This window comes from Cygnus atratus, chromosome 8 (assembly GCF_013377495.2).
Source record: "Cygnus atratus isolate AKBS03 ecotype Queensland, Australia chromosome 8, CAtr_DNAZoo_HiC_assembly, whole genome shotgun sequence".
Classification (NCBI taxonomy): domain Eukaryota; kingdom Metazoa; phylum Chordata; class Aves; order Anseriformes; family Anatidae; genus Cygnus; species Cygnus atratus.
In genome coordinates this window covers 18,237,694-18,254,148 of record NC_066369.1, presented here as the reverse complement: position 1 = coordinate 18,254,148, position 16,455 = coordinate 18,237,694, and the positions used below count along the sequence as shown (strand labels likewise).

Below are 16,455 nucleotides of genomic sequence, written 5' to 3'. Positions count from 1 at the left end.
TATTTTTCTCCAGTAAAGACTAAAAGAGCAGATGCCATCAGGCTGCGCTCTCACAGGGTAAGAACTGTTTCACAGCACAAATAAGGTGTGAAATCTTTTCAAGGTTTCATAATTGGTATTTCTGAGCCCAACCCTACAGCTGTTCACCCTGCTTTGAAGTGACAGCGTTTACACCAGCGCAGTATGAGGAGGCAGGGAACAAAGCAGCCAAGCCGGTCTGCATGGCGCCCGCAGCCCAGCCCTCTGGCCAGGCCCGGCTGCGCAGACCCTCCGGGGGACAGAGCCTGCATGGCTGCTGGGGAAACCGTGAGAGGTCTCCACATAAATCACATCAGGTGCTGGCTCCTTTCAAACACCCACTCTGTGTGTGAGCTTACCCTGACTGTGCCGTTACCGACATGACTCGATTTCGCCAACCAACCAGCGGGGCAGGCACATGTCGTGGTGCTTGTGCTTAAGCACAGCCCTGCGCCTCACGCCTCGGTGCTGCCCAAGGAGCTGCGGGCAGAGGTCCCCCCAACACCGGCTCTGGGGGCGCAGCGCCCTGCCGAGACACCGGGGGGCTGCGCCCTGCCTGCTGCCGCCCTCTGGAGGGCAGCCCCCCCAGCGGCCCTGGGCTTGTGGAGAGCAAGGGCGGGAACCCCGCTGGGCGCTGCGGCACCCTGAGGCCACACAGGGCCGGCTGCGCCTCCTCGCCGCCGGTTCTCCCGGCACGGCCCGGCACGGCGTCCTCCGCGCTCAGGAACCGCCGCTGCCCCTGCCTCCAGGCGGCTCAAAAAAAAAAAAAAAAAAAAAAAAAAAAGATTGCCACTAAATGCCAATATTTTTGTATAAATATCAGTGGGTTTGTGAGGGTTGGGTCATTAATGACACTTAGTGAGGGAAGTGAATCGCAGCCTGACGTTCCCCACAGGGCCTGACAGGAAACCAGCCTCAGCTGGGGTGACATCCTTGAATATACTTAACAGGCTTAAATTAACATACTTAGACGCTATAAGTATTGATTCACACACTATTAGGAATACTCTACTAGTCTAGGAAAGGTTATCAGAAATAAATGAAACAACATCAGACATAAATCAACCATCTGGTCCACTTTTGTACATACTAAATACCTTTTTTCTGTATCTGTCTGTACCACACAGGTATACTTGGTACCCCTCTTTCAGCTGGCAGACTGCTCAGTACAGGTTGGCCTGTCCCAGCACAGGCCTCTGAGAATACTTATCAGAAGCAGTTTAAAAAGAAAAAGACAAAGTCATGTGAACCCGCTGTCAAAGGATTCTGTGGGTTGAAGTTGTGTTTTCCCCCTCAGGCCAAAAGCAGAATACAGTGGAAGCCTGCCCCAGGAAGAGAGGATTTACAGCTTTTATTAGGTGTTACAGATAATCATAATATGCTTTTTCAATATGGATCAAAGGAAATATACACAATTAATGTGAACATACTGTATTACTAAATTAGTATTACCATGAGAATGAAAAAGATTTTTACTGGACTAGAAGACTACTTATATCTGGCTAATCTATGTTTTGTGTTGTTTTTTTGTCTTTTTTTAATTGTTTACAAATAGTCTTGCTATCTTGTATCTTGCAGTTCTAGAGCTGAGGCACTACAGCACAGGCATCAAAAATCTCACCAGAATTCCCAATTTGATATATATACTATGACTAAGATTTTAAAAAATTAAATTCCAAACAACTTCAGTCTCAAATCTCTTAAGTTTCTTAAATTTCTCATAAATTTCTCATAAATTTCTGGATATCAAAAACCTCTAATATACTTCTTCTGAGGTCAATTAACCCCCTAAATTATTTTTTAACGTATACCTAAAATACATTAGTAATTTACAAACAAGTTTCCAGGTTACATTATTAGAAAGTAAACAAGTCTTTGGTAAATACCTACTACTCTGTTCTCTACTCAGTTAAAAAAAAAAAAAAAATTAAATCTAGATTAGCTGTTTGTTTTTTTTTTTTTAAATAATTATTTATATAATGAATAAGGCTTATATGGTGCAATGCTGAATGAGATGAAAGGGTATATGTAGAAAACCTGAATGATGCTTTCAGGTTACAAGTCCTGTTAATTGTGGTCCTGTTCTGGCTCAGTTTCTTTTTGTGCCCTTCAGCCAGGCCGAGGAAGCTGAATCTGAATGAGAGCTTTCTACTGAATTATATTTCCAACATTTAAAGGTGTCAACAAGTCTAGAAAATACTGTCTAGTTAAACAACACATTCTACAGTATGTACTGGATTGTATGCTAAAAACTACAGCAAACCAATTAGTATAAGGTTGAAATAATAAATTATAGCTGCAATATTTCCTAAAAATGTCTGCTTTACCACTTGTGTAGTAAAACAGAAAACCTATCCACTATGCATGCTTGCACAAGTTGTAGGTGACTGCTTGCTCCCAAAGGAAACTTAAAGGCACAGGCCATAGGTAATGTGAATGAAAGCTAGTTAACAAATACTGGCTTCTGTTTTATTACAAAAATCCAATTAGAAACTGAATGCATGAACTGATATTTTTACTATTTGCATAAAGAATGCCTTCACTTTGACTAAAAGATACTATGCCATGCCCTTTAAGAAAAGTAAAAGCACTAAGCAGGACCCGTAATTTCAGAGGAGAAATGAAAAAAGATATCTGTTTCAGGTTTGGCTTACAGAGTTTGGGAGATTATTTTAAACATGTCCAAGAAATTATCAGATTATTTTTAATAATTATTACAGTTTTACTGTTCTACTACATTTTTTTAAATCATCTGTCTAGTTAAAGGATCAATTACATTTGAGACAATAAATAGTATACTTTACAATAAATAATATTCAAGTCAAAGTATTGTACATACAAAATAATGTAACACTGTAATAGGATCTTCAAGATCAATTTCATTTCTATGTTCTGCAGCAAAAATAACATTTCTAGTAGGAATTACTTATAAACCTAGCAAGATCTACACATTCAAATGTGTGTAAACAGCTTAACAAGGTTTATTATGCTTCCAGAAAAGCTATGCTTTTACAGTAGGTTTTCAGCTAAATGTTATATATTAACTACCATATTATGATAACAGTGCTTGCATTTAGCTCCATGACAAATTATAATTTGAAAAAAAAATGGAGTGCCATTATTTACAAAGAAAAGTAACTTTTCTTTTGCTTCACAGGTGACTATATCTGTGTGTGAACAAAATGTTAGGGCGAGGCATTCCAGATGAACTGCAGCTAAGGTTGTTCGTGATGAACTGTGAAGGTCCTGGCAACAAACACCTAGAAATGATATAGAAAAATACAGCCGAATTTACACATAAGATAACATTCAAGAGTGAAAGAATTAAGAGCCATACCTTGTAATTGTTGTATGCAGGAAAATATGTGCAATAAGCACTACTTATAAAACATACAGAGCACTAGGCATTAACTGACTCAGAAAACAGATCTTAAGGTCAGAGAGAGTCTTAGCAAAATTTCAGGATGTCGTATGACAACCAAGTATCTTGCCAGTCTTCTTAAAGCAAGAAGGGAAATTAAACAATGGTATTCTGTGCAACACTACTATCAAACATTAACATTTCATGCTTTGTTCTCTGTTATTATAGTACTACTTGCTCAGTTTAAATTGGGTAAAAACTGCAGTTGTTGTTAACTATGTTATTAAAAGTAAAGTTCTAAGAAAACATTTATTAGAGGAAAAAAATAGAATTATTCAGTTTTGGTTTCCTGTTCTAATTCCCTAAAAGTACACATGCTATCATCACCACTCTAGTAAAGCAAGAAACAATGATGCTACAGCATAGTAAGTCGCATCAGTGACTATTTATCCTTTAAAATTCAGACAGTTATATAGCACGTATCTTACATAATACTACAAAAAACATTTATCATGTCTAATATTTATTCTTAAATCTGTTTCATGTTATCATTTCCTAGTAGTTGCAGAAGTATGAGTACATATGAGTACAGTAAGTGTGCAGAAATAACATCCACACTAAATCAGAGTTTCCTAATGAATGATGTCAGTGTTAGGATGGATTAGCGTAACATGTATAAATTATTGCTTTAAAAATGTTGCATCATTCTAGTGAATCATACTGATTAATGATGAATAAGTTAAAACACTGATCCTACTAGTCACATGTTATTATCAAATGTTATTATCACCAATTCATTTTTTCAAAAATTTACCAAAAAAAATGTGATTTGGTATGGGTTGGTGGTGAGCTTAACAGTTCACTACCTCAGCAGACTGAGTCCTACATTTGCTTGATCTTAAAGTGAACAGTTCTGATGCTTCTCTAAGAATACGCCATAAGATTACTCAGCAAGCTGTACAGATCTAGCAGTAGATGGTATTTTTCCTCATTTCTTAAATTTTGAAACATGGGTGAATTTATCAAAAATGAGAAAAGTCTGGCTTTTTGCACAGTTTATTTTTTAGCTATTATTTAAATGAGGTTTTTGTATTTTTTTGAGGTCTGTTGTTTTATTTATACTTAATTTTGTGAGAAAAAAATACATTAATGCACATTTACATTAATACTTTAATCTCTTCATCACATACAGTGGATTTACAGTTAGGAGCTGGAACTGAGAACAAATCCAGAAAGTGAAAAAAGAACTCTGTTTTCATAGCTTTTTTCCCTCTCCACATAGAAATCTATTTTCCTAAATAAAGAGGTATCTATTTGCTAACTGTGAAGCCTTTAGTCATCAACACAAACCTTAAAAAAAAAAAGTTTTCTGGTCAGAAAAAAAACAAAGGAAGTTCTTCAAATTAGATTTTATAAAGTCTTGAAAAAATTAACTTCTTGTACATTTATTAAATTATACTATGATCTCTTGCACTTCACACAATTTTCCTGTCACTCAAGAAAACTGTTGGTAGTAGCGCAGTTTCTTGCATAATTTAGAAACAGAAACCTAGATGATGGAAAGTGAAATAGTACTGTGGTTCTCCCATTTCTAGAAAAAAAGTTCACTACCTTACATATTGTGGGGCAGGCACCATGGGCAAGAGCATTTATTTCCACACATACTTTCATTTTACAGATTCAGAATATCATGGTTAACTAGCATGTTGCTTTATACATAGTAGAAATGGAGATTAATATAAAGCCATTAACTTCAGTCAGAGTTGTCATGCCACCACACTGCTGAAGAAATATCATTATCTAGGACATAACAGATCCTAGATTCCTCTAGCCTCTAAAGTTATGAACAAACTTCCATTCAGTGTCAAAATAAACACAGAAACCAGAGATGAAAAAGTCCTGTTGGATCATCCACTTCACTGCTTTCCAAATGCAAGATTGCTAGGTGCAGTACCTAAGAGAAATCTCATCTGATCAGTTTGAACGGTTTGCGGTTGGTTATGACGAAAAATTTTCTGCAGTATTAACAGTAAAAGCAATAAAAACTTCAAGCCTGAAGATTTTCTACTCTTTACTAGGCTAAATGACTTTACCATATTCCTGCAACAGCTCAGTAGATGTTAATATTGAATATGATTTGTTTTGTGACTAAGATACTTCTGCTTTTGCTATGACCAAATTCAGTTTCTAGTTGGTTTTAAATTATGCTAGATCACCTTAAGATTCATATGACAGTAACAAATGAGTTCAGTGTATCAAATAACCAGCCTGAGATATACCAAGTACACAATTAAGTCATAAAATAAATTTAACAGATAATATATCAAAGGTTCACTTTTCACATGGTATTTAACTCATAAAGCCCTTCTATGATATAGTGTCTGTAAGATGCTTTATATAAACAAAGCATTTGTAAGTTTATATACATAATAATTCAAATTGCCATTATGGATAGAAATTGGAACCTAAGTAATTTGAAACTTACATTTAATTTTCCATCTAAGACTGTTGAATTAGAGATCATCGACTCCCACAGTTGGAGCATTTCCAGTAATCCCTACGCTGACAATATAATCCTTATTGTATCCGGTAGGAGAACTAAACCAGCCAATGCAGAATCAGGTAAGTGCCAAATATTTTTTTTCTTTTTTACTATATGATGCTGTTTTGCAAGGTTTGAAAATATATTTATGCTATGTGAGATGAAATAATAAAGCTTTAAAACTGTAGGTTTTGGAAGTCAACTTTGCAAAACTGTGCAATACAGTAAATCAGATGGCACTTACCTGACCCTTGGCTGGAGTTGTGCCCCTATAGCATCCCACTGCGAATGTGAAGCCAGAAGTATCATACATGTTAGGATACCTCTAAGAATGCAAATCTGGAATCACTGACTTTGAGGGATCTGAGAAGCGGAAGAAAGGACATTTTCAGTTCGCTTTACAGAAAGCCTCTGCTGCAGCTACTTAGGCAGTAGGCAATCAAGACTTTAATAAGGGTAGTTTCACACAAATGCTATATAGCAAATTTTTTCATCGCATTTCATGAGTGAGCTAGAGAGCTCAGAATGAAAGAATCAAGGATCAGGGGAAATGTTGGGGTTTATTGCCCCCCCCCCCCCTTTTTTTTTTTTAATACTTACTGAATGAGGCTTAAAGGGAAGTGTAGCAGTAACAGCAATATTATCTTTAATCATTATATTTTTGAATGAGAACATTGAAATACATACCTTGTATCATCCCAGCTGGGGCTAATTCCAGTCAATGATCCTCTGGAGCCGGATGAATATTTGTAAACCACTAGTAGGCAGTGTTTACAAAGCTGTACTATCCGTTGGCAACACTGGAGTTGCTCAGGAGTCACCACCTCTGCACTTTTACTGAATATGGTTTCCCAAGAGCTCCTGTTATGGAAACAGACACAACTTCATGTTTTCTGCCACAGACTGCAATCTGAGAGCTTTACTGCTTTATATCAGATTTAACAATAAAGGAACAAAAGAAAATGCATGAACTTCCCTGTTTACAGGAAAGGAGAGTCCAAAACACATGTTAAAAAGTTAATCTTCATATGTGAAATGTCCACAAGTCACTTTTCATTTGGTGTATTCCTTAAGTATTTATAGGGCCATTACTTAGGTTTAGCATGTAAAGATTTACTGTCACATAATTATAGATGGTGTCTTACAACAGGAATGACAAAAAATACAATTTTTAACAGGCTACAACCTGAATGCAAATATGATGTGATATTAAGGAAATTAATGAGTAATGTGTTATTTCTAAACATCTACACAGATTAATAATCTTTACTTTTATTTTAAGTTCATCATACTAAGAAGAAGTAAATACTAAAAGAATATAAAGGAGATTAGTACGTGCTCTTTCTTACCCAAATAATCATAAGAGGAAAGTTTCTAAGTTTAGTCATTAAAATACTACTTATTGTTCCACCTGCTCATATGGGGTTGGTCTTTTTCTATTACGAAATGGCGGTGGTCTTCTACCATTAAGTGCAACTTGTGAGGTATATCTACAGAAGCTTTCTTTTTTGAAATGTGGACCAGAATACTTTTGTTTCCTTAAAGAGCCATTTCTCTTTCATAATATTATTATTAAAGGTAAACAAAAAAACATGTACCATACCAATGTGAGCCAGGGATGTTTTATCCCAGAAGACAAAAATAGTTCTGTGTACCCATTAACACCTGTGTTTGTGTTTATGTTATGTTCAGTGCAGAAATCTTATCAGATTACAGATCATAATATATGTTCTAAAGGCAACATGGTCCCTGCGAAGACCTTTTTTTCCATCAAAACATTATCTAGTAGCACAGATGGCTTGTAAGCTTGAGGTTTTTTATTTGGTTATGAAAGAACCACTTCACAGAGTGAGGAAAATTTGCTGCATCCATTTTTGGGGTGCAGCATAGCATCCAGGATGATTTAGTCTTGTCCCACTGAGATCAGTAGTAGATTTTGCATCCCTGAGGTAAGAAGTTTGTTCTTAAAACACTGGATTTTAGTACACATCAAAGAACCAGCATGTCTACTTCATCCTAATGAGATTTTTAAAATTACACTGTATTATGATGCAATTGTGAACATTAATGTCCAAAACATAAGTTGTATGTTTATCTCACTGATTTTTCAGCCTGGATCCCTAGTCTAAGTAGTATGTTTGAGCTGAAACCGTTCAGTCCTACAGAATTGCTACTGCACACATAATTTTAAAGTTAGAGAAGCATTTTTCTCCTTAATTCTTATCCATATAATGAATTAAGTAATATGGTTTCTATGGCATCAAGTCTGTTTATTTAATAAGCAGAATAATTATACTACTTCAAGAATTACTGCTTTCTTTAATGTATTTTTCTCAATATTGTTTCCTGTCCATGAAATTTTCACATTTGCTATTATGTGAAAATTAATCTACTGTCTTCATTCTTTCCTCCACTATGTGACATCTGGTGGAAAGCAGCAAGATGAAGTTCTAAGTATTACATTCATTCACCAGATTCACAGTGTTGCACATAATTATATTCTAATTTAACCTATAAATCTCCAAAATCTCTTGCTAGAAAACTCTCCTGATAAATTTCTTAGAAACTCTGGGCTTTGAGGTCTATAATCACTTTCCGATAGTTATGAGGGATTTTATCAGTGAAGAAGAATATGTGGCCTGCTATAATTATGGCTGATTATGACCACAGTGATATACAATTACCAACCAAAGATTGATATTTGGAAATTTATATGAAATCTCATTAAAATTCACACATATGTGTGTCTGTGCAATCTCCTCTATATGCTACACAGATTCAGTTCATAGTCCGTTATCCTGCAGTCAATAAGGACTGGAGTACTGTTACCCAAGGAAGCTGTTTATTTGTTATGCTGTAGCTTTAGTTTCCATACATGAGTAAGAAATCATTGAGCACTCACTAGATCCAGAGGAGAGTATTAGGCTTGGTTGTGCAATATTGTCAATTACATTTCATTCTTTTTAAAACCATCTGAAGCCAACTGGTTCTACCAGTTTTCTATTATTAATTTTATTTGTTTACTATACAGTAAAACAACTGTAGCTTTATGAAACCATCTACATCAACGTTATTTCACTGAGGTTTTCTTTGTTTCTTTGTCCGTTCTTTTTACTAAAATAACGTGCCTAGCAGAGAACTAACTGCAAGAGGCTATGACCTCTGTTCTCCAGAGACATACATATTATTAATAGTGAAAGTGCCATATTGCTTGATATATTTTCACATACTTGTGTTGTTTCTTAATTAGCACGCTAATACTCCTTCCCAACACCCGTCCCCAGAATCTACATGTGCCCTACGTTTATTCCAATCTGTTCTTTCAAATGACACAATTAATGCTAAGGACGACTGATGAGAAGCTGGCCTCTGCTACAGAGTCATCTTAAGGTCTGTGTGGAGGATTACATGGCAAGAGTGATGCTTGCAACTGAATAAACAGCCTTCTGACGAGCTACAAACATCCTTTTGGTTTGCTTACTTCTGTGAATTTTGTAGTAGGTATATTAGTTGTGGAGTGATCTCTACAAATACTGAGTATTTGTATATTATTTTTACAGTATTTTTTAGAAATTTTACAGAGAACTCCTCTTACAAGGAATTTGATATTTGTCAAAGAATTTAGCTCCATTCTGTAGTCAGCTGAGTCTTGTTCTGCATGTACAAAGGCATTGCTAGATGTGAAATCCTACTCTTCATTGAACTCTTCTGCTGGCTCAAAGATTGTTCTTCTGAGCCAAGTGAATAATAGAATTGTTTAAATGTTTTTAACAAAAAGAAATAGTTGCAGAGGAAAAAAAAAATCTGAAAATTTTCATGCATATTAGAAGATCTGCAAAAGGGCACACTAAAAGTAAGATTCAAAATAGTAACAGCATTATTGAAAGAGAAGGTATTTATAATATTTTATGACAACAGAAATTGAACTTTGACTCAAGAATTCACACACCTCTTTTGGCATGAAGAAGAGCCCCTGCAGCTGTTGAGGATTATGCAAAGGAAACATTTTAGATTGGAAACACAGAAACTTTAGATTGGAAACACAGCTTTTTCTCACTCCAGTTTTAAAACTTTTGGAACATGCTGCATTCCCAATAGCTACCTCTAGCAAGTCTTAGGACTGACATTATCTGCATGTTCCCACAGCCCATGTCAGTGAAAAAAAAAAAAAAAAAAGAAGACTTAACAGCTCACACAAAAACAAACCTTCCACAATGAAGAAGATCATAGTAAAAGAAACAAACAAACAAACTGATGACCTTTTGGATACTCTCAGATCCCTCATTATTGTTAGCACATTTTTCTGTTCTGTTGGGAGACAATTGACAAGTGCACTACATGCATTCTCTACCTACGACAAATGACTGTAAGCGAAGAATATGTTAAGCTGATTCCTTTGTACATACAATAGCCATCAGCACACTGTGTGTGTTTCTGGCAGTTAATTTTTAATAAATCTCTTAAAATACCTTATGCAAGCTACTCAAAACCCATCCTGTACTTTATACGTTGTATATATTGACAGAGAAAATGTCTTTTTGTATGCAATATATTTTATATTTACACATTCATATTTTCATTTTATCAAGAAGTTTGGAGGGGAGATTGCTTTATACCAATTATCTGTTTCTCTAGATCTGTCCTTACATGAATGCCATTGATTTCAGGAATGTACATTTTGAAGTATAGGATACTGGACTTTCAAAATACGGCCTCATCCTTTTTCTCTCCATTAAAAATTTTTATTTGCAACCCAAACCAAAACCATCTGCTTACCTCAGTGCGCATGTTTCCTAGTCTGCATATACTTAAATTCCCACCAGCGTGTGAAACAGCAAATGTAATCAAGCACAAAAATTCAAACTCATTATTTGTAAATCACAAAACAGATATTGCTTTTGGCAAGAGATATCAGCTGCACCTGTGACCAAATTTTTCCCTTGCAAGTCTTAAGATAATTATGATTTTGTACAGGGTAAATCCACATTCGACAGTGCAGGCCAGACGCCTAAAAATTGTGGAGTATCCAATTGAAAGAGTCAAACAAAAGCTCAGCTGTTTTGAAAATTAGTTTATTTCCTTAGATTATTATCTTTGTAAAAACCTTACTAAATGTCCTATTCCATTACTGAAACGGTTAGCCTAGATTATTAGATTTCTGATTATACTGTATCTTTATGTTGTTTTAAAACAACATAAATGTATTACAGCATTCTCTTGAATGAAAATGAGCAACAAAGTATGCCATCATTGTTTGTAGCTGTGAAATTATGAAGAAGATTAAAATAATAAGTAAAATGGGCTTACCCTGAATTACAGAAACAGTTCCACAGGCCTTGACCATGGCTCCAAAGTAAGCGATTAAATACACGGTTAAGGAGACGGTACAGATGTAAGTTTTCAATGTCTGGAGCCTTCCAGACATGCTGGAGGACTGCACGAACGCTTGTCTTGACTATATCCAAAAGCTAAGAAAGAGTACTTGAATCAAGTCAAAGCAAAGGCAGATTGCAAAACCTAAAACCAACTGTTCTCTGATTCACTGCACACACAGCTGACTGCATAGCTATAAATTCTCACACGTCTACATTTCATTTCTGTGCATTCATCAGCAAATTTTTATGAGACGCTTTTTCTGTCAATAACATTTTGGAAAACTAAATCAAAATGTTTTATTTTTATTGCTTTCCTATTTTTTTTAGTCTGTTGAATACTAGCTACTTTAAATGACAAAAAACATTTAAAAGGAAACAAAAATGGATGCAATTAGAGACTAAAAGCAACATAATTAACAACCCAAATATTATATACTTGAAGATTATCTCTTCTTCTTTTCCCCCTCCCTTTTTAAAATACCAGCTACTTTATAAGAACTAGAATGTCCTGAAAAGCTAAAGCTGCTTTTGGTTTAATATCCATTGAAACTCGGCATTACCCTAGATCAAACTATTTTGGTTTAGCAGTAAACAGGGTAGCGAAATAAATAAGGAAAAAGAAACAGGAAGATTTTTAAAACATTATTGTTTATAGAAATTAAAGAGATTTATTATATACATTTAATATATTTTAATATATTTACATATTATATTTATATTTTAATATATTTTAATATATTTACAATATAAATGCGTCAAGATGTTGAGCAAAGTAAAGAAGCTTCTAAGCTGCATTCAGTGGAGCAGAGTTTTTATCCAGGAAGTCTTAGCTACTCAGACACTCATAGGCAGTTGTACATCCAACTCATCAGATTCCTCTTTGATACACCTTTGCACACCCCAGTGAACTGGGACACGAAGGTGGGATTCACCACACTTGTTTTTACATCTGTAAGTTCTCTTAAGTCTTTTAAGTTCCCTCCATAGTCCCTGGAGGGAAACAGGCTGCAGAGCACCTTGACTTCTGTTTATTTAGATACTGTCACAAAAAAAACAGGAATAGGAAGTAGTACTTTCCAGAATACTGAAGCAGTACTTAGGCCCCTCACTGGCACTCTATACTTTATACACTCAATATTTTCCCAGGAAACTGTCAGATGTGTATGACAAATGGATTCATATGGTTGAATATCTGACTCTCAAAAGGTGAAGGAGATTTAGTAAAAACAGTAGTGTAGAATTTCAAATTTTTTGGTCCTGCATAGCAAACTGTTGTTCATAAATAGAATTATTAGACAGAACTAACAAAACAAAGCAAAAAATAAACAAAATGCTTGCAGGAACACAGTAACAGTTTACAGTACAGAGCGTAGTGGGCAGAAAACCTGTAAATGCTTGATAATGAAATATGTCATTTACATTTTATTTAAGCTCTTTTTTGAAGATCTAGGATTGTCTGCATGTATAGGCCTTCTGCTAACTCCATGCACGCAATTACTCAATGGGAATATAATGCTGTCCACTCTGTTGGGAATCTTTACGAATGCAGGTGTCTAACACTAAAAGCATGCCCATGATCTCTTCCTCCCAAAGAGTGAGATAGAAAGAGTAGTAAATTATACACTAAGGAAAGTGATCCCATTTAGTGACTGCAGGAGCTATATCCATTTTTGGACTGCTCCACACTTGTAGGAAGAATCTGGATTTTCAGACATTCTCTTAACAGCATGACCCTACTTGCCTTAATGCTCATCAGGTAGCCTTTCCTTTGTGCCTCCCCTCCCCTGCGTAAGGCTTACCCACAAAAATGGCCACTAAAGTCCCTAAATTACATAAAGGGTCAACTATACCTTTCTTTGCAATGCTACATTGACTAATTGTCATTTGTCTCCATGGGTAAAACAGAACAATTCCATGGAATATAACTCTCTAACTCATTAGTCTAAAAGACACGTACTATGAAGTATGATATTAAATGTGCAGCCCCCTTCTTTTACTTTAGCACCTGGAGTTAACAAAAACTAAAGACAGAGCCTTGCATCTTAAAGCAAAGCTGCAGACTGCCAGGTAACATGGGAAAAAAAAATCTTCTGTTCTGTTTTTACTGTGTTGACATTGCCAGCATGCCAGAGGGGAAATCATCTCAGTTAATTGTTCTTAATTTGCAAACACAGCCTCAATCATCCATTTAAGAAAAAGAGACAAGGCATTGCACAAGGGCTGGAACTTATGGAAACTACTTCCCCCCTTTTCTCAGCTAATATCCCTAGATTACCTTCATCTTTCTGTTTACGTTAATTTGCATCATCAACATAACCAATTATTTAGACGTAACAGAACAAGATGTTATAAAAGAGTACATTCAAAACAAGATGTACAGACCCTCTGGTAACCATCAAAACAGATTTGAAAGAAATTATATAAAGTGATGCAAAACAAAACAGTCACAACTCCTTCCATACAGAAGTCTCCTTTTCCTAAAAGTCTTGGGAGTCTAAATTTCATTTTAGAATGCATTGATTTCATTGGAATACTCTCAACTTTCTTCTAAATGCATCCTTTACCTCTGCCGTAATGTCATAACGTTAGACACTGAGAATATGAGCAGGAGTTTAATTTTTCTACATCACGTAGAATAATACTTAAGAAAATAGAGCTGTCAGGTATGAACACCGTGAAATCTAGTATATTGCCCAGGTATTTTCTCCTCATGTTTTAGAGTTTCACAGTTATTCTAAAGTACAGTGAAGTGGATTGAGTTTCTGTTTTGTATTTCACAAAGTTACAGAAAGTACCTTTGAGATAGATTCCTTACTTGCATAAATATTCTTCACCTTGAGCTCTCTTCTGCTTTACCCACCCCACTGGAATATAAAATATGCTTCTTCCAAATCAACAAAAGCTTACACATTCGACAGTCCTGAGCTGCGATGTCATTGTCAAAGTTAATCCATTTTTATAAACTACCCTTCTAAGAATAACTATCTGAATGCTTGAAGGGATTGAGGTTAAAAACAGTTTTAAAAAAATTATTACCAGTGCAACCAAAGATGAAGAGCCCATTAGTGCTTCAGGAATTATTAAGTCTCCCAGGCTGTAAAAGATGTCCTCACAAGAAAAGCAAAGAAATCCACATTTCTGGTTGTGTAGTTTTTACTAAAGTAAGTTTTTACTAATGACCTGGCATATCAACCTGTATGATTTTGACTTTGTTAATGTGCCCTTGGCTTTACATGACTGTCAGTCAAATAAAGGACAATACTACCCTTTTATTGTAGACTTTCTGAAATAATGCTTACAGGATAAAATTCTGACAAGAAGGAAAAAATATATATATAGTAAGAGAAGAAAAAAGAGGAGAAAAAGAGAAAACAGGAATGAGAGAGAAGGGTGGAAAGAGGAGACAAAGGGGGGAGAAAGAAGAGAAAAGGAAGGCGGGGGGGGGGCGGAAACAAGACACCTTAACCAGTCCTCTTGGAAAGCCCTGTATCTCAGCTGCAGTGAGGGGCCCCATCCGGCAACCTCTACCCACACTCATGGCTGCATAGATTAAAGGAGGCAATTCTGGCAACACATCTCCAACTGCCCCAAAGATTTCTGCTGAAAATGAGATCCCCACTGCATATCCACAATGTGCATTTTGGGCCCTGTTAGCTATGTATCTGTCTCTCTGTCCTTCCCTCCCACCTCTCCTCCCTCCCTCTTCCCAGCAGCTCTTCCTCCATATGACCATTTTCTAAAAGCCCTCACTAAGCCTCTCTCCGGATTTGGACTAAAGGCTACAGCTGCCACATGCACACAGTAATAAAGACTTATGTGCACGTATATTGGGATTGCAACACTCTTTCCTGTAATTAAAATTAGATCATTTTAAGCAAAGGACTATTACGCAGAAAATTTCTAGGTATGAATCAAAAATTACACAATTTCAGCCAATGGTTGCTCTACTGATTCCAGTCAATGGCACAAGAAAGAATTCTGCTGTTATATTGTTGCCACTTGACACAGTTATAGAATAATTTTGGTTAAGTTATAGCCTCCTACATTGTCAAGTTTGTCATGTCTAATTTAGTTTTAAAAGACTGTATAGATACATATTCCCCTTAATATCTGAACTTGATAATTTAACTGGAATAGTCAAATATTTTTCTATCATATGACATCAAATTAAATTAACGTTTTCTCTGTCCAGTATGAAGATAAAAGCATTTAATGCCATGTTGAATAAGATACAATTCAAAAGACTGAGGATCATAGTGCTGATTTTATAAAAGTTGAGATGAGGACCCAAAATTGTTCTTCTCTTCTTCCATAATAATCAACCAACCTTTTCCAACGATAATATTTATCATGTGTGCAGCATTTTGATTAAGTTGCTTTCTTTTATGGTCTATAAAAATAGATTGTGAAACTGAGAAATACAGAGATTAAATGCCTGGAACAGATATGCTAATCCACATAATGTGTCAGTGACTGAGACAGAGAAAGACCCAAATACTGCTTCAGGGTCACCAAAGTATTAACAATACTCTCAAATAAAATTTCTTCTACATTAAGGAAAATGACCGTTACACTGGGAAGATGATTTCGACTGACGTATGTTATGACATATAGATATGACTGACATACTACAGCATGTCAATTTTTAAACAGATTAAAAATTGTTTAGGTACTATGCACAATGCTAGCTATTAGATAGCAGATATGTGAAGACAGAATGGTAAACAAATCTAATTAGCTTTTGAAAGGCTAAACTAGGTAGTTGAACACTAACAATGATAATAATCTTTGCTTGGCAGGCACAATTTTTTTATTTTTATTTTTTAACATGATCTGTTCTAATGGTGTGGGTCAAAGATCCAAATAATCAAGTTCAATATTACTAGCTCTAAGGGAGTGTTAATAAACCAGTCTGTAATTTCAGACCAGAAATACCTTTATCAATCAGCACTAATTGTTCATTTGTTTGCTCTTCTTCCACCAGCCTAATTTTTAAAGAATTTTATTTGCAATTACATTCCAGGATAATTATGTTTGTCTAAACATGGAGCATCATCTTTTCCTGCAATGGATTTAATTTATACATATGTTAATGATACTAGCCAATATTGTAATGTCAAGTCACTCCCAGCTGCTAAATACTGCAAAATACCAGTAGA

The 16,455-nt window shown here is 35.6% G+C and overlaps 1 protein-coding gene across 10 annotated transcripts in view; it reads right to left on the bottom strand.

Annotated features, from left to right (window-relative positions):
* Positions 1-1,354: 1,354 nt before the first annotated feature.
* The window catches only part of TTLL7 (tubulin tyrosine ligase like 7), a 72,540-nt gene continuing 57,439 nt past the window's right edge, over positions 1,355-16,455 (bottom strand). For 7 of the 10 annotated variants that reach the window (XM_035537970.2, XM_050712366.1, XM_035537966.2 and 4 more), the window contains 3 exons: positions 11,229-11,389; positions 6,609-6,782; positions 1,361-3,278 (listed from right to left, as the gene is read on the bottom strand). In XM_035537970.2, coding sequence (XP_035393863.1) covers positions 3,170-3,278; positions 6,609-6,782; positions 11,229-11,389 — 444 coding nt within the window. In that variant the 3' untranslated portion in view covers positions 1,361-3,169. Of the gene's footprint in view, positions 3,279-6,165; positions 6,285-6,608; positions 6,783-11,228; positions 11,390-16,455 lie in introns of all 10 variants that reach the window. The other 3 variants (XR_004777300.2, XM_035537968.2, XM_035537963.2) reach the window with 3 other exon arrangements.